The following is a 22,657-nucleotide window of genomic DNA, read 5'->3' on the forward strand; positions in this document are numbered from 1 at the left end:
CGGGGTTGGGTTTAGAAAAAGAATGCGCCGGTTGGGTTTAGGAAACGTGACACGATCCCCGTTCTCCTGGGTGAAAGTGTGTTTTTTGACCCATCCTCCACTCCGACCAATCTCCCTACGCGGATTTTCGGGCTTTCATACTACTCGCTACGGCGTAAATTGACACGCAATCACAAGGTAGTGTCAGTCAATGGAGGCCAAACGGCGTTGATAAACACGCTGAAAAGCGACTATGCATCTTGATAACGCGCCAATAATGGAATACGAACTGGCGGCAATACGCCACTTCATGAGATCAGTCTGGGCTTCTGCAGGATAGCACTGATGGTGGGGGGAGAGTCAGAGCCCTGATGTTACGGATCAGGTAGTGTCCCGATTCACTGGGGACTGAATGGGTCAGCGTTTGCTTGGAGTGATACAAACATAAGGTTCTTGTGAATATTGTCTTTTTTCATTAAGAGTTCAAAATATACACTTACTTTGAGCGTGTCACCAGAAAGAGATTCCATCGCATTTTGAATGTGGAAAAATAAATGTGAGACATGTTGCTACCAAACCACTCCAGTCTTTAGGCTCTACATATCCAAAACCAACAGTCACATGTCTTGTATAAATAATACAGCCATATTACTTTAAACCATCATCACAATTTCCAATGCGTCTTTCTAGAATTTTCATTGGCTGCTTTAAAAATGATTGCCTTAATTGCCAGGGCCAAATCCCTGTCATCCTCACATACTGTATCAGAAGCTGGAACCATCAAATGTTTGACACAATCCACTAGGTTGTTGCAGCTGAAGTTTAATATATAGAAGATATTCCTTATTTAAATCACAATTAGATGTTTTCCTCAAATTACTCAGCCCTACCTCTGGGTATTTAAATGACTAATTGCCAAAATGCATGGGGGGAAAAATTGAAGCATAGAAGAAAAGAAATTGCCAAAAGGACATGCACATACACATTAGGCTCTCTGCGGGTTTTTATGTTGACCATGATCACGCTACATTAAGAGTTGCTTTCTGTATTGATTTATCCTCATTTGTTGGGACATTTTTGATAATTCATCCAAGTCATTTTATACATACATTCTCATGAGGTTTAGCTGTCAAGCCTGATGAGCAACAGGACATCCTAAATCATTTCTACTTCCTATGCCATCCCATTAGCAAACCACAGACATGGCTTATTTTCCTGCCAGCTAATGTGTTGCACATTGGGAGAGGTAAAACAAGAATCAAGTTAACAGCGCTAAACACAGCGTGACAGTCTGAACCAAGTGCTCCAGTTTGAAGCTTACAAGCAAGGTACGCCTCTCGGGACATCTCACCGGTGTGAGCTTATTATATGAATTAACCTTCCTGTTGAAAAATGTTAACGGGAATCTTTGAAGACAACACTGTGACCGTCTTGCCTGTGTAATCGCATTGTTTGTACAACCAAGACTGGTGAAACAAAAAAATCCTGCTTTTTTGCTCAAGCTTACTCAGTCTTTCCTTTAGGATTTTGTTTTTAGCAGTGGGGGCATGTCTGTCCGAACAACAACCCGGCCCGCCGACCAAATGTATGTATGAAACAGAACTGACACTTTGCTGCAACACAAACAAATATATTTATTCACCTCTATTCACACACAATCAGGCATATTTTCAGTTGTGATTGAACTGTACGTTTTGAGGAACTATAGGGCACTTGACATCTGCAACAGGTCGACACTTAGAACGGACCCACCGCGGTGATGTTTTTGGTGAGCTGTTGGTTTAATAGGTCGACTCGGAAGAAAGTGAACGTTTTGACAATAAACTCCATCAACACAACAGTATGTGGAGTTAAACTGGACGGGCCCAACAACCTCTGAATAGTTCTACTTGTTAAATTGCAATGTGAGCGGCAGCCAACGGGAGTTGCGTTAACGGCGGCTACATTTTTTGTACAGGCCTATATCTGATCCCGTGGTGGCAGAATTTTTGCCATGGTGGGCCGCCACTATAAAATCAACATAGAGGAAACACTGCTACTCCTCTAAAATAAAACTGCTTACGCTACATTTGGGAGTGGCCATTATTTTGCCTCCATAACAGTCACAGGTGGACTTTACCATGCACTAAATCTACTGAGAACAAAGGCTTTTTGTTTGGCTAGTCTTGTGCTGATGCAGGTGGAGTTGGAAGGACACGGCCTGTGTCCTTCAGCAGTATCCTGTCCAGTCCTATGGGACTTTTTTTCTGCTTGTGCTCAACTTATACAAATTTTGCCTGTCAAAGTTAATCATACTATGATTTAAAGAGGTGGGACTAAGCTATATTAACAGAGTTTATTGGGTTGACACACATGACTCACATGAGTCACACAGTTAAGTACTACAACTAAGCTAATTAAGAGTTAGCTTTAGTTGAATTGGGTACAATGTGAGTAGGGCTATATAATGTAAATGGCATATTTTTATTCTACAGGTTGTCATTTTGTTGGGAAATTTTGTTACCTGAAACTAGCCAAACCGGTCGAAACGCTTCTTGCTCATACACACACCCCCTCCCCAAACACACACATTACTCACGCTTGAAACCAGACCGTTGACTCAAAGGGCTTACTAATGTAGCTACCTGCTGGGGAGACACACCTTGCTCAAGTTATACGTTTCCGTAATTATGCAACACTGTCTGCAACTACTTCTCACCTGGCTGCACACACCGAGGTTAGCAAGCGAGACATGCCACGGTTTCTTCGGTACGACTGACAGAATAGGTTACACCACTGATGAAGTTATCGATACTTTTCTGTACTGGACTCATGTCTTGCTAAATGAACGGCTTCCAAGTTGCCGTCACCATGCCCAGGTGTGTGCTAACGCCTAACGTTACGTCAAGTTTTGCCTGAGCGCACTGTTTACTGTTAATTTAAAGTCGCCAGCGGTTAGCAAACCAGAACACGGTTATCTAAAAACGTATCCTTACCAACCTTCGTACAGAAAAATGTCAATTTAATGTTGGTGTCGTTATAGACCGCCTCTTTTTTCAGAACATGAATGACGAGTTGTTTCAAGTCATTCAGGCAATATGGTAACGTTAACGTACAGTCGGCATGACAGAAATTTACCAAGCAAACTATTAAAGCACAATACAAGCTGTAAAACATAACGTTTTAGTGTTAGTGACCACCCACGCATGTGTTTTTCCGGTGGAATATGTGTAGGAGATAGATTAGCCAGTGAGCAATTGGAAGAATGATGTCTGGCTAAACTAGCAACTTTAGTTAGCTTGAGTTGGAGCCGTTCAGGTGTCGAACAATTGGTGGCTGTGATAAACACGGTAACGTTAGTTTAATTGTTAGCCGACTGGCTCGCAAGCAAACACCTGTGGGCACCAGCTCCCAAACCCACCTGATTCAAAACAGCCGTTGCTCAGCCGACGTCCACCGTTTACAGCCGCTGAATAAGAGTCCACCCCCGGCCAGTGTAGGGGGATTTAGTTGGCTAAGAGCTCTCTCCTCATATAAAGTCGGAGAAAACGTAAGCGAGTACTCCCAGGATCCAAGCGACAGCGTATTTGCCGAGAAAATATCACGAATGAGCCCCGGTAAAAAAAAAGACTAAAACTGGGACCGACTGGTGTTTCTTTTTCCACCGCTCTGGTGGTAGCCTCGGTGTTTCCTGCTAGGCTAAACTTCACTGTTTTGCTAACTCCTCCCTTGTGATGCATTCAAGTGCACTTCATTAAAATCCTACCGACAGATCAAGTCCCGCCCCACTTTAGCTTCTTATTCCAAAATCTTCCATAAATCAGTGCAGCTTTTCACCATCATTCTTTCTGAAAATATACTTACTGTCCACATTTTGAGCAAAATGAAGCAGAACCTGTTTGGGTATCTCGTTCTGTAAGATCTTTAAACTTGTCTAACCATCTCTGTTTTGGACAGCATTTTAAAAGAAGCATCCTGGTAGTAGCAACCATAATAGAAAACAGTTGCAGACATTCACACAAAGAAACAAGGTTATGAAAAGACAATTACACCCAAACCTCTCATTTACATGGTTAAAATACCACCATGGGTAAATGTTGCATTGTTACAATGTAGGCAATGAGCGGAAACAAACTGTAGACAAGAATGTTATTCGATCAAAATCCCACTCAGGTAGATATGAAAATGTATACAGATGTTACAGCTTCTGCAGAGCATCGTTTCAGAAGAAAATTTAAAAAAGACAGGAAGTTTTAACCATCCTGTTGTCCTCGGATCAAATCTGACCCGTTTTCAAAAAGTTTCTATATCAGAAAATGTGGGTTTCTTTCACACATTGTCAAACAAATGAAAAATAATGTGGATGGTTCCATAAAATAAATGATCAGTTCACTACTTTCATTGAATGTGGGTGTTTTATTCAATTTTATAGCATTTTGAAGAAAAAATGAATCATTTACAATCCTGTAAGTGTCTCCATCTGTTGAAAGCCTGCCTCGTTTTCGCCCAATGTCTTTTACTTTCCCTTTTCACTTTTAGGTGTTCTTTGTTTAATTTCCTTCTTTCCTGTGATGGCCCTGCCCCAGTATCAGCCGTAACTACAGCAGATAACTTCTAAAATAACATTAAAACACAATTAGGTCTACATAAAGACATCTCCTGCTACCTTTTACCGGCATACTCACTAACACAGGCTTTTTTGGTTTTTCGCCAAAATCTGTGACCCGTCAGAATGTGTTACTGTAGCGCCGTCTAACCGCCGTAAATCATTCTGTGACTGAAAATCGGACCCGGGCAGAGGCATTAATAAAAACTATATAATATAACAATAGCGTTCCTTTAACTGTTAGTCTCGTTTGCTGTTACAGGTAGAGCTGGGCAATATATCAATATTATATCGATATCGTGATATGAGAATAGATATCGTCTTAGATTTTGGATATCGTGATATCGTAATATGGCATTAGTGTCGTCTTTTCCTGGTTTTAAAGGCTGCATTACAGTAGAGTGATGTCATTTTCTGAACTTACCAGACTGTTGTAACTGTGGTATAGTATTTGCCTTTATCCACTTAGACATTATATCAACATAACTGATGATTATTTATCAAAAATCTTGTGTAAATATTTTGTGAAAGCACCAATAGTCAACACTACAATATCGTTGCGGTATCGATATCGAGGTATTTGGTCAAAAATATTGTGATATTTGATTTTCTCCATATCGCCCAGCCCTAGTTACAGGTCATTTATGATCATCAGATGGAACATTACAGTTTCAGAAACATTTAAAAGTTGCATATAGTCACTTTAAGCTCTGTTTTTGGTCTTCAACTCCAAAAAGAAAAATGTATGTTCATCAGCTCATCCCTAACAGTGTCTGTCTGCTCTTTGCCTCTGAGCAGGTAGTGTACAGTGGGTTCATTATAGGCTTTTTTGTTGTTGTTGTTGCTGCTGAAAACAGCTGCCCGTTGCTGCTGGAAATGAGGTTGATAAAAAAGCTGTGACTGAACCAACCAGTAAATGTGCTGTAAAACTAAAACAACAAGCCAGAAGAGGCTAAAAAGCCGTGTGGTGCTGCAGAGCTGGTGATAGTTATCTGTGTGTTTATCACTATCAGAGAACCTTTCACAGTACACTGACTTAAAGGACAATTCCGGCGCAAAACGAACCTAGGGGTTAATAACAGATGTGTACCCACTCTGTCGTTCTCTGGGACATGTTTTCATGCTAATCGAATGTGTCTGTAGCTTGAAAGAAGCTAGCGCGGACCACTGATTAGCGTACAAAGCTAGTATTCGGGGCACAGGGAAAGTAAAAACAAATCGCTATTTATACCACTAAAAAGGCTCAAAAATATCACCAAACTTCAACGGTAGCATAATGAGGGTCCCTAAATGTTAACCGAAGCGTTGAGAACTTTGTAAGCGTAAAGACAGTTTATTGAAAAGATAGATTATAAAGACAGTCGCGTTCTCGTATACAGGCGGCCGCCGTCTTGGAAGCTACTGTCTTTCTAAACTATCTTTTTAACAAACTGTCTGTACACTTACAATGTTCTCAACGCTTCGGTTCACATTTAGGGACCCTCATTATGCTACCGTTGAAGTTTGGTGATATTTTGAGCCTTTTTAGTGGTATAAATAGCGATTTGTTTTTACTTTCCCTGTGCCCCGAATACTAGCGTTGTAAGCTAATCAGCGGCTCGCGCTAGCTTCTTTCAAGCTACAAACACATTCAATTAGCATGAAAACATGGCCAAGAGAACGACAGAGTGGGTACACATCTGTTATTAACCCCTAGGTTCATTTTGCGCCGGAATTGTCCTTTAATTAGATGTTCATAATAAAAAAAATAATGATTTAAGAAAAATGTCATTTAAAAAGTCTCACATTTTCTTTACTTGATTTATTCCAAAAGAAGCCTGTATTTTCACAGTACATGTTAAGTCAGAATTATACAAACAGTTCCTACACGTTATCTAGAAGATGATAAAGCATTGCATAACTGAAACAAACAAAAAAGATCTGATAATACAAATATTACCAGAAAGCAATGTTTTACTGTGAAGGCACTTTCCCTACGTTAACAGAATGCTTACAATCAGCTCCAGTGTGCATAACAGCATATCATGTTCACTTGAATAGTGAAAATTAAGAAGAAAAATCAAAAAGAAAAACCTATAAAAAGGAATGAATCAGTTATATAGCAGAGATGTGTTGACAAAGGTCAGGGCAGACTGAGAGCCCGAGCTCCCTCTGAAGGAGTTGTGACATAGAACGTCGGGGTTCCACTGTATCGCTCCTGTTACGGAAAGGATAAAGAAACATACACACACACACACACACACACACACACACACACACACACACACACACACACACACACACACACACACACACACACACACACACACACACACACACAATGAGTACATAAAACCATGGTAACCTTCATACCGAGTACTGATTCGATACCAGCATGTTGAAAGACATATATTTTATTATGTTTTAACAGCTGTATACTAATACCCATATATGGATGTGATATGGTTGCTATCGTTGTTGTTAAACTCTTTGTCAGGGTTTCTACAGGTTTCACCGAGTCAAATTTAAGACCTTTTTAAGACCATTATGAATGAAATTTAGGACCTATATCACGACATCAATGTCCGGAAACCTCGAGTACGTTTACGTGCACAATATTCCACTATTATTCCAAATATGACAATATTCCGAATTTGATACAGGTCATGTACACAGCATGTCTCAGTTGGATATTCGTTAAGGGCTTTTTCTGAATATAGCATTTTCCAATTAACGGGAATATTAGTGGAATATTCACTTTCATTAGCCATGCAAACAGCTTAGTCGGAATATCGTCTTTTTCGGAATAAGGGCAAAAAACAGAATATTATGTGCATGTAAACGTAGTCAGTGTCTGAAACAATTCCCAGATTTCGTCACTGACATTATAGGACTGGTATCTAGATTGGCTGCTATATAAATTGCATGTTGGTATCATTTGTAATCATCTCATGTCGTAATACAGCGAATTATATTTAGATCAGCGACAGAAAGATCAACACCACCACGGAATAACAAATAAAAACATGCTAACATGCATTTCAATGAGCATTAGAGGTAGAGTTACATTGACGTAGAAAAATTAAGACCTGTTTTTTTTTTTAAGGCCTAAAATTTTGATTTTGAAATTTTAGACTTTTTAAGACCCCGCGGAAACCCTGTTTGCGAAACATGGACAAACTCAAACAATGAATTTTATTATCCAGTTTGACATCGAGTCATTACAGAAAAAGAACGTAAATGAACTTAAAGTAGATTTTCTTCGGGGCTAAATTGCGTGGTATCGGATTGGTGCATAAACGCCAGTACTTGCCGATACCGATACCAGCATTTTAGGCAGTATTCAGATACTGGTATCGGTATCGGAACATCTCTACCGTCAACCAATAATACGTCTGAAACTATTTATTCAATCGGAGAGCTATTAAAGCTGTATGTGAGCATACTGATGTCCCTCGGCAGAATGTGAATAACCATTATAGAAGCAGACTGTCCACCCAGAAGGGCTGCAGAGCCATTCATGCTCCTCACATCTCTCACAGACATATCGTATGAGGACGTGTTGCCTAGGAAGGAAGTTCAAAGAGAGAGCAAGAGGAAAGAACCACTGGGTTTGTTTCTACAACTAGAAACCGTTCCTCTTCGGCCAACCAGACTACAATCACACATAACTCATGTGACTCCCCCTGTAAGACATTCAAAGGGTCAACAGACAGAGTCCTCCCGCAAGGAAATACAGTCAGTTCAACCAAGGATCCTCTAAATTAAAGATAGCGCCAATGGTATGAACCGGTGCTCACTTCCTGTCTCCTAAAGGGGCGTGGCCTCATTTGAAAGTGTAGTCAAATAATTTCTAATAAGGGAAGAAGTTCCACTCTCGGGATACTTCCGGCTTCTGAACTGGTTGCAGTTCCACCAGAGTTCCATATAGGGGGCGCTCACAGGTGAGTGCGGAATGAATGGGACTCTATGGAGCTATACCTATACCCTCAAAATCCACTTTTCTAAGGATATCATTTTTTTGTCTAGTAATTTGAATGTTGCATTCGAAAGAAAAGGCTAAGAAAATACATACACACTGCTGGGTGTTAGATTTTTGTTCTAAAAAGCCTTTTAAAATGTCAATGACGTCATACACATATACGGCTAGGGATACTGCTTTACAGCAAGCTATGAGTCACTTCCTTTTTTCTCTTTAGGCATCGTCAACACAGCTGACAGGTTAGCCCCCCCCCCCCTGTCAATACACGTGCTAGAAAGAGGTCTGCTAATGTTTTAAAGACCACGCCGAAATATTCACTCTGACATTCTGGTTCGGATGCCGCCAAGCGGGATCTCTGGTCGTAATCAGTCCTTCACTGACCAATCAGCATTCATTAGCAGAATGCTAGCGCGTTATGGGCAACAACGACTCAACCTGTAAGAAATCGAAAGGTCATAAGTTCTCGTTCATTCAACTTTCGACCTATAATCCATGTTGAACTTGCAAAAACTACAATCAAATCTGAGATTTCTCAACGACAATCAGGCGAAAGAGACAAGTTTAGCCGTCTAGCTCATAGAGTCCCATTCCTTTAGCACTGGACCGTGATCACCCCCAGTGGAACTGTTACCAAATTCGGTATAATGGGGCTGAATAGGGAGTGGAACGGCTCTCCGTAGACGGGCTCTGGCTGTAGTTAACGTTGTGTGGATGAATGAAAGGTTACATTTGTATAATTTATTAATATTTTATTTTGCTAACATTAGATATTTACACAGCTAAAAGACATATTTAGCATCACGGAGATTAGCTTTGTTTGGGCGTTCACGAACGTTAGCTGACGTGAGCTTCTCTGTGTTGCCAGATATCGCGAGAGTTTGGTCCTGAGACAGAAACAGGCCTCAAACTAAGTTAATTTTCTCCTGATGCGTCCGTCTGAAAAATTCCATTTTAGTGTCAGAATGTTCTGGAGATATGTGGCTTCTGAAAAATGGCTCCAATATTTACTTTAGTGAAGATAGGGCGAAATAATCTCTCAAAATTTGTGTTCACATTCACTTCTCCCATTGGAATCAATACATAATGTCCTAAAGAGGCGTGGCTGTGGCGGAGCCCCCGTGACACAGATACAGGAAACAATTAATTCAATTAATCATCATGTAATACTGGGAATAAGCAAATCCTAATGTGTAGGTGCATGTTTTTAGTAGTTGGCAAACGAGACAAAAAACTCAAAAAACCCATTAACCATTAGCCAAGTCTAACTAATTTTCATCTTTCCATTCATGTCAACTATGTAGAAAACCCAGTAACAAACAAACTGTGTCAGTAAAATAAGAACTACATAAAGGACGAAATGTAACTTTGACATGATGTGTTCTATTTTTTAGGCCTTTTAGGCTGTGTAAAAGCTACAAGAGGGTGACACGGGAATCAATTGTCGCTCCCATCCCATCCCGAGCCCACTAAAATACTCCCGTCATATCCCGATCACATGACTGCGCCCCCCAAAACATCCTGTCCTGCAAAATCCCGAGAGAAAGACTCCCTGATGCCGTCCCGCTCCCGTTTTGTTCCCTATGTTATCAGACTCTGTCGCGGACACGCGCTTCACACCGCGAGCAGGCTCGCGCGCCACCCGGCGGAAAACAGAGAAAGAAAAAGACGTTGTCCGTCGCTGTCTGGAGGATAACTAGCCAGTTGATATTGCGTGTGTGCGTTCGGTTAATCGCGGTCAAATCACTGAGGTTGCCTCGAAATTTAGGCTCCACTATACATGCATTACCTGCAGGCCTAGGCCATTTCATTAGGTAGTTCCTAACGGAGATCTTCTCACACTCAAAACACATTTTGTTGATTTCTATGCTCTATTCCGTCCCTATCACGTTACCAACCGTGAAATTGACTCCCGTCCTGCGGGACTCCCACGGGAATACCGTGACGAAAAATTGTCACCCTTTAGTTCCAACACAGCTACTGAGTCTATGCATGTGGCCACTACGCCTACTACTACAGGTCACAGGTACACGTCGGGGCTGCAACGGCTTCAGAGGTACTACGTGTGGACTCCAAGAACTGTGATTGCCCAGCTTTTGCTGCTTGTTTTCTCCTTGTCTGCTCCCTTGCAACTATAAATTAAGTTTAAAAGGCGAAGTTACACATTTTGGAAAACACTTATTTGCTTTCTTGCTGAGAGTCAGCTGACACTCTCATGTCTCTGCATTAACTGGAGTCGGGAGCTAATTAGCTTAGCTTAGCATGGACTGACAGGAAACAGCTAGCCTGGCTCAACTTCAAACTTCTTGGCAATCGGCTAGTCACAGGCTGAGTTCCAAATCACATACTTTTTGTTTTTATGTACTACAGCTGCCCTTACAAAGTGTGTATTAGTAGTAAATATTTTATCTGCTGGTTTCACAGCCTAACATTGAAAGACCGAAACAGTCTGAAAAATATAGTCAAAACCTACTCTAAAATTATTAAATATAAGAGATTTCAATTTTCTTTGTAATCAACAAATCTTGTGTAAAGCAACGAGCATTTTGTCTTCTTCAGATCATGTTCTTCAGAGTGAATTTTCTGTTGCCATCAAGACGTCGTTATGTTTTACCTGCTTTTGAAACTAATCGCCACTCTATTTTATCCCTTCTGCAATTTGACATTTAAATGGATAAAATCAATTTTTTGATTATTATTTATCTACTCTATCTACCGCTACATTTTTAAGGTAGTTCTGATCACGCTGATGTTTGTTCAAGTGTTCATTTTCATGTTCTGCACGCTGTTTATGAGAAGCTCTCAGGCTCCCTGCTTCCCCCGCTGGGTCCACATCACCTACTACTACCTGCATGTGTGACGATCGTACACAAACACGTGGTGGACGAACACCCAGGTTCTTGGCCACTTCAGCACGTTGTTTTGTTGCTGGCAGCTGCGCACGTCACCGGCCCTTCCGCGCAGTTTTTTCCATTTCATTTGTCATTTTAATAATTATATTTTGTGAGTAGAATCTGAATCTGCAACCCTCTCTGTCCGGTAAATGTAGTTCGGTGTTTTCCAATGAAGTAGAAGTACAAAGTAAGTCAGTAGTATACAGTTAAGTTGCATATAGTCTATATCCACGATGTTCCACTTCCGGGAATTGCTCGGTGCCGCCGGAAATTCCGCCTGATGTCCGTCACCTTCCTCTTTCTCTGTGTCAGCGTTCTAACCTCCGGTGGATTTGTGAGGACTATGGTTAACTGCTCCTCAGATCTCTGCAGGGTAAATCCAGACAGCTAGCTAGACTATCTGTCCAATCTGAGTTTTCTGTTGCACGACTAAAACTACTTTTGAACGTACACATGTTCCACCAAAACAAGTTCCTTCCAGAGGCTATTTTGCAGAGGCACCGTGGCTCCGTCCGGAGCTTAGCACCACCCATGACTATTGTGATTGGTTTAAAGAAATGCCAAAAAACCAGAGCACGTTTTTCTCCCATCCCGGAATGCTGTGTGGACTAGCCAGACCTTCCTCCACAACGATGTGGAGGAAGGTCTGACAATGCAAGACTAAGTTGCATATTACTGTGGGTTCTTTGAGGTCTTCTGTGAGTAATCTTGGGGTACAATGGTTCTGGAGAAAGCTGCAAGCAGCAATACAGGAGGCCAAGCAGTCGGCCTGTTCCAAACAGGCACGTTTAAAAAATATGCACTTATGATAATATGTGATGACACTCGTGATTTTGTTGGTGGATCTACAGGGTTGTCTGTGAAGCAGTAGCACGACCCCAGAGCTGCCAACGGCTGCAGTTAAGCTATGCAGATCAACATGAATTAAACTGCAACGCAAGTACAACAATGCACTCATGGAGCCCATGAGAGACCTGAAAACATTCTGGTTCCTTCATGAAATTATTTCCAAATCCTTGCTGTTCTCCAGTAGTACTGCCACTGCATTACAGTCAGCATAGAACATTTCCATAATAGGCACCTATGTTTGAAAGCCCATTATATTACCTTTTATATTTATTGTTAAATTGATATTGTATGTTATTTTAGTTTGGGCTTTTCTTCTCTCTCTTTCTTCTCTTTTCCTATCAGTATTTTAGTTTCTTTCTATTTTAATTGGCGTATGCATTGGAGAGTGGCCCGATTAAGCCCCTCTGAAGGTTTTTGAATCTCTCCATCGCATCTTTTATTGATTATGTGTATATTAATCTGTAGTATTTGTATATGTGTAAACCAATAAACTAAACTAAAAGCAATCCCTTTAAAGTGCCCATATTATGAAAAAAATCACTTTTTCTGGGATTATTTTGTGTCTCTTGTGCTTCCACATGCATACAAACTTTTAAAAAACCATCCATGCTGTTCTGAGTGACTAATTATACTGAATGTGTCCGGCCTTCAGTCTCCGGGTGAACTGGTCAAAATCTGCACGGCTTTCTACGTCACTAGCCGAGACGAGGGGCCTAGGGGGCTAACCGTTAGCATGCTAACTCGTTCTCAATGGCAAAACACTGCTACAACACACACAAATTCACCCTAATCTACAAAATAAATTGTATATAACTACTTCCATGTCCTTGTTCTGCAGGTATTCCACACAAAGGTGGAAGTGTGCCCTCGTTTAGAAGAATTCTCCCAGCTAATCCTGCCTTGTACAGGCCAAAGTTGCAGAAACAGCTAGCTAGCTCATGTAGTCCTTACCTAGCTACTGAGCATGTAGTCCTTACCTAGCTACTGAGCATGTGCGACTGCCAACAAAGATGTTCCAGCAGTGAGAGGTCTCACTCTGTAGCTAAAACAGAGACCTGAACACAGGGTGAAAAGAGGAGCTGCAGCAATGAGCAGTACAACAAAAATATGTATGGCATGTATGTGTACATGACATGTCAGCAGCTTATTATTTACGGTTTTAGTAAACTCTATGACAGAATACAGGACATGGAGAACACAGACAAATGACATTTTCAATGACCTAGTCATAATCTGTATCATTTTGCTTTCCAGATTGAAAGGTTAAACCTAACTCTAACTAACTAACTAACTAACTAGAGAACTGGTTCAGTTGTGACTAAAGAGAGCCAAACCACAGTTCATTAACTTGGCATGTTCTTTAGCTCTTCTCAAGCTCAGCACTTGACAAGCCGAAGTGAGGTGCAGTTAAGAATTTCCGCGGGGTCAGGAGTCACCAGATCAACCTTGAACCCTTCAGCCAGAGACACCTTCAGCAGCTCCTCCACAAATCCCTGCATGTCGGTGATATCACACGGGTTCCGGTGCACACTGACGATGTCGTCTAACTGCGTGAGCTCGGTGTTGGAGACAGTGAGCCCCTGGTAGCGCTGCTTGTCGTACTGGTCCTGCGGCAGTTCGTCGGGCCTCGGCACCCACTCCAGCTTCAGCCTGTTCTGCCTTGGATTGCACGGATGGGGGCTAGTGAGACCCCGCGATGTTCTGTAGGAGAAGCGCTCACAAATGAGGGCCAGGAAGGCTCTCCAGGTACAAAAGAGGTCAACGGTGAAGGCGCGCACAGAGCATGTGCGAAGCTCATAGTTTTCTGGCCCGTGGCGCAAGTTAAAGTGGAGAACGCGAACCTGGAATGAGAGGGCAGAATATGCTGACTACACATTCTGCAGAGTGTACACAAACAAAAAAACCGGTCTGTCCATGTCTCTGAAAGTGCAAACTGACACACACACAAACACACACACACACACACGGTAAACATACTGTAAACTGGCTCTCAGTAAAGGCCAGTATTTTAGGTCAACATTTTAAGCAATGCACTTTTTGACTTTCTAACCAAGAGTTAGATGAGAAGATTGACAGAGAGTGGTGTCAATCTTCTCATCTAACTCTCAGCAAGAAAACAAATAAGCATGTTTCCCAAAGTGTTGAACTATTCCTTTCAGACCAAATCTGCCTCTTTCAGGAGTCTGTGCATTTAGCTCAGTTTGGAGCCTTCAGATCTCTGATTTTTAGCAATCACAGTTGATATGAGGGTCTAATCCCTTCTACAGTATATGAATAGTTATTTTGAGATATTACATTTTCTGGAAGTTAAATTTAGAAACCCATTAAAAAGGTACTTTCAGAAAGAGAGCAGTTGCTGCTGCTGTCGCCACCTCAATGTCTTCCAATTGGTGGGTTCCAAGATTCAAAATCCTTTTTCAATCCCAGAACGGGGAAATTCACACTGTTGCCGCAGCAAGGGATATGGGTAAAAAAAACTCCAAACACCAATGGTGGGTTCGGCGTTGTTTACGCTCAATTTCAATTTAGCATATGCTGCTTGGGCCGACCTGAATCTAAGGTACTGTGCAGCACTTAAACAATACACCACATGTACCAACCTGCATTTCACATTGATTCTTGTGACAGAGTCCAGATAGAAAGGGGGCTGTACTGTACCAAAAAGCTGTGAAAAGATAAGCACAGCCTATCCTCTACCTCCTGCTGTATGATTATCAGCTAATAGAGATTCAAACGTCATACCTGGCCCCCTTACATGCCACCATGGTTCCTTTCCTTCCTTTTTAATCTATTTTTAAGACGTTTTTTAAACTACAGATACAGTGGGGCAGCTTGGTTGGAAACATAGACGTAGGCGTATTTTCAAATCTCCAGTTAGCTTTCAGCACTGACTTTATGCATGGCCATAAGGAATCTGTCTTAAAGCCTTTTTAAATTCTCAATTTTGCGATTCCATCCATGATTCTGTTATCACATAATCTATTGGGCGCTACATGAATGCCATCAGTCTGTGACTGGCCCCAGCCGGGCCCACGTCGAAAAAAAAAGACACTTCCCACCGGGCTAAACAACTTTTCTGGGGGAAACACTGTGCCACTAGTCTGGCTATCAGCAGACAAAGCTCAATCTTTTAGGATTGAACATTAGTCTGGGGAGTCTGCTCTGTATTTTCTACTGCACAAGAGGCGTGATCAACAGGCATAGTTCAAATGACTCTGTACTACAGCTGGGCAATATATCGATTTTGTATCGATACCGTGATGTGAGACTAGATATCGTTTTAGATTTTGGATATCGTAATATCGCAATATGACATAAGTGGTGTCTTTTCCTGGTTTTAAAGGCTGCATTACAGTAAAGTGATGTCATTTTCTGAACTTACCAGACTGTTCTAGCTGTTCTGTTACTTGCCTTTACCCACTTAGTCATTATACCCACATTACTGAAAAATCTCATTGTGTAAATATTTTGTGAAAGAACCAATAGTCAACACTACAATATCGTTGCGGTATCGATATCGAGGTATTTGGTAAAAAATATCGTGATATTTGATTTTCTCCATATCGCCCAGCCCTACTCTGTACGCAATTGGATAGTCCTTGAACCAATCAGACCAACGATCCGGGTGACTTAGCAGTGACAGCGGCATCAACGGTTTGCTGCGCTTCGGGGGCTGCCATGTTGAATGTAAACAAAAAGCTGCTTGGTCGCTTCTCTGTCGTCACCGTGTTAAACCTGCCAATAGCGCGCCAGCTGGATAAGCCTGTTTGTGATTGGTCCCCGCAAAATTGCAATGGAAGCAGGATGGATAAACATACAGGTTTCCAGCCTGAGCTGCAGGGAGAAATCAAATCGCCGGCAGATCAGGCTGGGTTTACCCGGTCTACTGAGCCACCTTCAGTTTTCGGATTGTACATCTACCTAGAAGGGACGAACGACCATTGTTTTTTCCTCCGTCAATATTAAGGCGATTAATCGGCGTCTCAAGTGACCACGATTGGACGATATGACAATAGAAACGATTTCCTAACCCTAGTTGCCACTTTACAACAAAGCAGTATGCAGGAGCAAAGCCACCCTCAACACAACGCTGATGTGAACATGCACGTGTATTAGGGGTTGGCAATATGGCCCTAACATAACATCACGATATTTCATGGTATATCTGCGATAATGATATTTTCTTTCTTTTTTTAATCTCTCAGTTCTATGGCTTGTGAACAACAACAGAAACTCTGAGTTAGATCAGTTTCTGTAAAAAATATAAATAGTACAACAAAGTGCACATCAACAGACAGCGGTGGCGTTGCACCCTGCGACGTCCACTTAAAATACAGACGACGGAGTTCACTGTAACTGCTTGCTGTCTGAAAGCACCTTTATAGATCAAATAACCAGAAGCATCTCTGAACATCATAGCGCCTAACCCTACATGGGTGCACCGCTTTTTAAATCATTTTGCCGGGAACAAGTCTCATTACACTAATTATACACTTTCTACAGGCAGCTTAATAATTCTACAATAACTGTGGAAAAACTGCCTCGTACCAATTGTGTCCATGGTTGACTGCCTAGTCAATATCTAATCTTAATTAAAACTCAAACAATGGGCCTCATGCAAAAACGTTTTCTTATTCTTATCCAAAATCCTTTCTGTTTAAGGTTTGCTGATACAAATGTTCTAAGTCACATTCACCAAACATTCTTCACTGGACAAACGTGTTGTAAATCGCTAGTTTCACCCTCCTGTGATTTGATCATTTGCATAATCCTTGCCCTCTACGTTGCTATATATATACATCACAAAGTCTGCCACATCAATTTTTGATTCCATTCAGGGGCCTGCGACCGATCCGAGACAATACATAAGCCCATTTAACACAATCTTATATATATTTACGAAAAGTAACTAAAATATGTTTTGACAATTTAATGACTAAGCTCTTCCAGACATTGAAAACAAACTACACTTGATTGAATCGATATATCGATCCAGATCAATGCATCGTTAAACCCCTCCTGCCAAGGAATAAAGAGGGAAGAGAATATTATACAGTAGGTGATGTACCACTGTCAGCTGTTATAATGGATTGGTTATGTTCCCCTGTCAGCGACCTGCATAAAGGCCCTGAGGCAGCTGTCGGAGTGAGTTTTTTTTTTTTTTTGTTTGTTCATGACGACAGATCAACTTGCTCACTCCCAACTCGTAAAATACTGACAGTATTGTACAGCTTGGTCAGTGGCTCTCGGCATCAGATACCGACGCAAAAATCCCCCTTTAGCGTCTGTACGGAACGCACCGGGCAGAGCAGCAGCTCCACCTCGGCGCTGTAAGATAACGTAGTATTAAGAGAGACAACGATAGCGAGTGGTACGAAAGACCGGAAATCCTCGTAAGGAGACAGGTTGGGGTGTTGGATGGATCAAATAACAAAGAGCTTTCACCCACGATCTTTTCCTAAACCTAACTGTCCCATTCTTGTGCAGGGTTTTTCCTTGAGGAATATTTGGTGCCCCCTCAAAGAGGTTTTAGCCAGCCCCAAAAAAAAATCACCAGCACCAAAATGATAAGAATTGAGAATAAAAGTAGCAATTCAAATCCTCTCTAAATATGTTTAAGAGCAATTTACCAAACAACCATTAAATAAGCAGAACTTGAATGTGAGCGCTAATCTCAGTTTTATCGTCCAGAGTCTGGCTGTACCGGACTCTCCCGATGATTTATTTAAGCAATAATATTATTTTATCCAGTTTTGTTAATTGGGGTTTCATTTACTCAAGCATCATATTGTCCGAAATAATAGGCAAATGCATAGATTTCTGTAAAATAAGGTAACAGACTCATTGCCTTTACTGTACGCAGACTAGGGATGGGCATGATTAATCGACAATCGATAATTGATCATTAAGAATTTTGTCGATCACGTTTTGTTATTGATTAAACTAATGCTGGTTACGTTGCGTAGTGTGAGTCTTGAAGCAATGAAATGAATTTCACTGTGTGGCAGCAATTAAACATTTTACCACCCGGGGGCGTCACAGGCTACTCAGTTACCTGCAAGTTTCTGTTTTGATTTCAAAAGTAATCATGAAGAGGTCACGGCAAAGTGTGGCGTGGGACCGTTTTGATTTAAAAAACGACTTAGTTCACTGCAAACACTGCGACGCCGTGTATAAGTACAACACGGCCACGACTCAAATGATGTACCACTTAAACAAAGTGCATCCGACCCTGGTTAATGTCGGTGGCGGTGCATCCTGCTCTCAGTCTCAACCTAGCATCATCTCGGCGTTAGCACAGAAGAGCTGCGATGCACAACGAGCAGAGAAAATTACCCAAGGGATCTGCAAGTTCATTGAGATGGATATTGGAACCAGCATGTCACATTCTGTCACGACGTACCATCACCAGACTGGTAGAAACTCACTACGAAGAACAGAATAAGGTTCCCCGGCCCGGGCTGGCTGAGTTAGCGAGGAGGTACCTGTGCATCCCAGCGGGTGTTTTCGGCGGCTGGACTGACGGTCACCAGGTAGCGGTCGCGTCTGACCCCAGATCATGTCAACATGCTTATTTTTCTCAACAAAAACCAGTAGACTGGTGCAGAAGTTGTATGTGAGTTATTACTGGGTATTTTTTATTAGGCTTTGTCCGTGCCTTGGATAGTCTTGAGTTACATTTTGACAAAACCTGTCAGATCTAAGTATTATTATGTTTTTGGTTAAGTTAAATCTTCAAGTTTAGCCTAACCTCCAGTTTAACTGCCACAAGTTGTTCTTCTTGTAACTGAGATCTCATCGAGGGAAAACACGCTGCATTTTTGTATTTTCATTGAATTTTTAATTTATAAATCATTAATTTTAATATAAAAATATTAATGATTAATCGATAGTCGATCGACTAAGAAAATTTAATCGAATGCCCATCCCTAACGCGGACCGATCATGAAATAATATGACGCTAAAGGAGACTTTTTGCATCAATCACAAAAGCCAAAGGCGCCTGACCAAGCGTTGCTTTTTTGACGCGACGCAAGTGAGAACGTGTTAATCTGGACCACTCATGAACTTTGTTTGTACTTGCTTGTCACAACAAGTTATCTTAAAGTACACGTACGTGCCACTGTAGAACAAATGTGTGGTTCTTCCATGAGGCCCATTGACTTGATTGACTGTCAAACTGACACATTGCTATAACTTAAAAAAAAAAAATAACAACATACCTTGGAATCAACATTTACCATTATCATGGCTCCTAGCGGCCCTCCTCTAAGGCTGAGAGGCATTAATGCCTCATAGCGGCACATCTCCTCCAGCAGGGGGCGTATCTGGAAGAAATCCACCTCTCTGCGCAGCAGCGCCAGCTCTGAAAAGCCATCCGGCAGGTCCAGGGAGCTGGAGCGCAGGTAGTTCAGAATGTACCTGAACACTTTACCGTCACGGTCTATGAAAACATTCCCTTGGTTATCTCTAAGTACGGGGATTTGTCCCGTGAACATGGCACCTAGCATCGAGTCGCGGCAGCGGGTCAGAGTGTCCAGGGTTGTAGTGTAAATTTCTCCACCGACGTTCAATGACACCGGGTCCTGGAGAGAGTTCCTGTTGCTGTTGTCGTCCGGTGAGTTGAGGTTCAGCATCTTGGAGGCAAAGCCTGTGGGTTTTTTAGGATCCTGTGAAACCTTCTCTGAAGTTGTTATTGGGAGGACAAGGATCCTTCTGCTCTGCTCTGGAATGCTGAGGACTGAGGGGCTGTGGAAGTTCCAAGTGCTTCTTTTGTTTCCAAGAAAGACTTGTTTTCCTTTGACAGTAAGCAAGCCACAGTAGTAGTAGCCAGGATACGGCCAAGTTAGGAAAGATGCGAGGAACTCTGCCAAGTCCGTTTCCAATGCTGAAGATTTATAAAAACAAAGTTTCAAACATATACAAGGCTGCTGCTCTTTTCCTTCTCATTGTTGCCAAGCAAACATGTCATCCTTATAAATTTCCCGAGATTTTTCTGCGGTTTATTTGACATCTTTGTTGATGTATCTCCAGTAGGATTCTGAGTGGTGTCAGCTAACAGCAGGCCTACAGTCTGACTGTGTTAAAGCAGAAAGACAGCAGGGCCACAGTGACCAGACCGGCATGCTAATAACTGGACACTTCTGGCTCTGCGAGCTCGCTTTTATTCTCCGCTCACACACACACACACACACACACACAGGAGCTGTCTCAGCTAGACACGGGGGACTGGGCTATTTGTCTGAAATGCACCCCTTAAAGTGACAGGCAGAACACTGAGCTGCGCTTTGATCCCCCTGTGAACAAATGAACAATGTCCTCAGACAACTTTTCATTACAAATACCCGGAATGCAAAGATTTTTCCAGCAAACAGAATCATGAAAAACAGAAAAGTGTAATTTCCCAACTAAATGGCAGCAAAAGTGACTTTGTTGCACCGGCTATATTATGTTGCATGATGAGAATAATAAAGCTGAATAAATAAGAAGTCCATTACTACTACAACTACAAACATGATGATATTAAATATGATTTCAACTAAAAGCAGTAGAGTGAGGTAAAAAAACAACACAAGGATACATGAGAGCAAAGGTTTCAAAGATTTTGAAGCTCATGTGCGTTCACAGTCTGAAGCAGTTTTAATTTCATCAATGAAATGTCTGATGAAAAACATTTGTCCACCTCTTCACATTTTTTATGACAAAACTTAAAAAGTATCCTTTGAAAAATTAGAGCTATGATGAAAAATGTATTACACTGTTCACCAACGAATAAAAACTAAACAATAATGTGAAAGACTGCCAAATGTAAGGAACTAATTACTGTTTCAATGCAAAGTCTTATTCAACAACCTGCATGCATCTGGAGAACAATCCGCTGAGGATTAGACAAGAAGCCGCAACAAGACAGCTGAGACAAACTACGGAAACAGGCAGAACTCTGATATTTACAGTATAATTATAATGTTGTTGTTTTTTTTATCAGAAGAAATTAGTATGTTCCAGGATGAAACGTGTGCCACCATTGGCACATGGCTCAACCAATGGCAACCAATGGCACACTACCAATAAGTGTGCGAGAGTTTTTGGGAAATGTTCAAATCTGTACGCCAAATGACGTCTTTCACAGCCATTGGCAGGAGCACAGCCTGTTATTTATGTAGTTTCATTGACTTCTTTCCCATCCACATTCAGTAAAGTTCCACCTTACTTTGCCTCTAATTGGCTAGTTTGTGTTGCTTTCTTCAATGCACGCTGGATGATAGCAGGCTTAAAGCTATAGTGTGTAGTTTCTGTCTCCCCCATGAGGAATTCTAAGTAATGACAACAACACTGATACAAGCCTTCCGTAATCGCACACCACCCCCACCCCTCCTCCACACAGTTGCTAGTAGCCAAGGAGGACACAGAGAATTAAAAAACATGGTGGACTCTTCAGAAGAGGTCATTATCTTCACTCGAGTTTCTGCGTGAGAAAGTCGCCGGCGCCACGATCTTCTGAACATAGTCACACTGAGAAATCCAGAGAGAGTTGTGTGGAGCTGATAGTCTTAATTAGCTTTGTAGCAACTCATTTGGCAATGGCTTGAATGTAACGGACGTTCATTAATATCAAAAAGTTACGCACTAAAGCTGATATGACACACTGATCAAAGAGAACATCTAAAATGACACTTAGGTTCTTAAAGGTTCCCAATCCCTGCTTGAGATATTCACCAAAGAAATATCCCTACGTTATCCAATTTTCTGGTGTCTGCTGTCAAGCTAAACCCAGACAGTGAAAAGTATTTCAGTGAACAAGTGAGTGAATCAGCTTCTCAATGATTCGATGCTCTGCAGCAGAGAGAACAGGTAGCTGCGGTAATGCTAATGCTAATGCTAGGTGCGCAGGAACGACAGAGAGAGAGAGCGGTTCTGTTCAAACAGGCTGGGTTTATAATGATCAGTCAGTCTGTTGGATCAATTGCATCGAAGACATTACTGACCAACATCACCTCAAAAGTCCTCTCTCGACATAGTTTAATAACTCGAAACAAATCAAGCTGAACAAGATGTAGAAGAGGCAACTTTGGTTAAGTGAAGGTGTATTTCTATCTATTTTAGTGAAAGCTAGCTAGCTAGCTAGTTTCCCTCCTGGAACATTTTTTTTTACAACTGAATACATATAGATGAAGACTACTCCCAGTAAAGCCCGAGACACACCGAGCCGATAATAGGCCGTTGGACAGTCTGGCGAGGTAAGTGACTCGAGTCTGTTCGGCCTTCATTTTGGCCGATTTGACATGTAAAATCGGCAGGGCGGGCACTGCCGGCAGTCGGACTCAAATGACCATCTGATTGGTAGAGTGCTAACCCGGAAACGGGGGAGCGGGATGAGTGTGACTAGAGTCT

At 41.7% G+C, this 22,657-nt stretch overlaps 3 protein-coding genes across 3 annotated transcripts in view; all 3 read right to left on the bottom strand.

The window, feature by feature from the left end:
• llgl2 (LLGL scribble cell polarity complex component 2) overlaps positions 1 to 3,681 on the bottom strand; it is a 48,347-nt gene extending 44,666 nt beyond the window's left edge. The window contains 1 exon segment of the mRNA XM_078280003.1: positions 3,380 to 3,681. The gene's annotated coding sequence lies outside the window, so the exon portion shown is untranslated.
• Positions 3,682 to 6,345: 2,664 nt separating this feature from the next.
• galk1 (galactokinase 1) overlaps positions 6,346 to 22,657 on the bottom strand; it is a 33,233-nt gene continuing 16,921 nt past the window's right edge. Inside the window, exon 8 of the mRNA XM_078279291.1 lies at positions 6,346 to 6,761. Within this exon, the coding sequence (XP_078135417.1) occupies positions 6,687 to 6,761 (75 nt within the window). The 3' untranslated portion in view covers positions 6,346 to 6,686. The remainder of the gene's footprint in view (positions 6,762 to 22,657) is intronic.
• Positions 8,767 to 21,306, bottom strand: LOC144536255 (BTB/POZ domain-containing protein KCTD21-like). The gene is made up of 3 exons (XM_078279292.1): positions 19,479 to 21,306; positions 16,317 to 16,372; positions 8,767 to 14,133 (listed from the first exon to the last, which is right to left on the bottom strand). The coding sequence occupies exons 1-3, from the start codon at positions 19,900 to 19,902 to the stop codon at positions 13,642 to 13,644; spliced, it is 972 nt and encodes a 323-aa protein (XP_078135418.1). The 5' UTR covers positions 19,903 to 21,306; the 3' UTR covers positions 8,767 to 13,641.

This window comes from Sander vitreus, chromosome 21 (assembly GCF_031162955.1).
Source record: "Sander vitreus isolate 19-12246 chromosome 21, sanVit1, whole genome shotgun sequence".
In the NCBI taxonomy this organism is placed as follows: Eukaryota; Metazoa; Chordata; class Actinopteri; order Perciformes; family Percidae; genus Sander; species Sander vitreus.

What these genes read in the sequence shown, in the direction of transcription:
- LOC144536255 (XM_078279292.1), bottom strand. Translation starts at nt 19,902, where the DNA reads ATGCTGAACCTCAACTCACCGGACGACAACAGCAACAGGAACTCTCTC. An exon ending in TGATTCCAAGGTATGTTGTT is followed by an intron (nt 16,373 to 19,478) that starts ATTTTTTTTTTT and finishes CCCCTAATACAC; the next exon opens with GTGCATGTTCACATCAGCGT. An exon ending in TTGCTCCTGCATACTGCTTT is followed by an intron (nt 14,134 to 16,316) that starts GTTGTAAAGTGG and finishes CAGAATGTGTAG; the next exon opens with TCAGCATATTCTGCCCTCTC.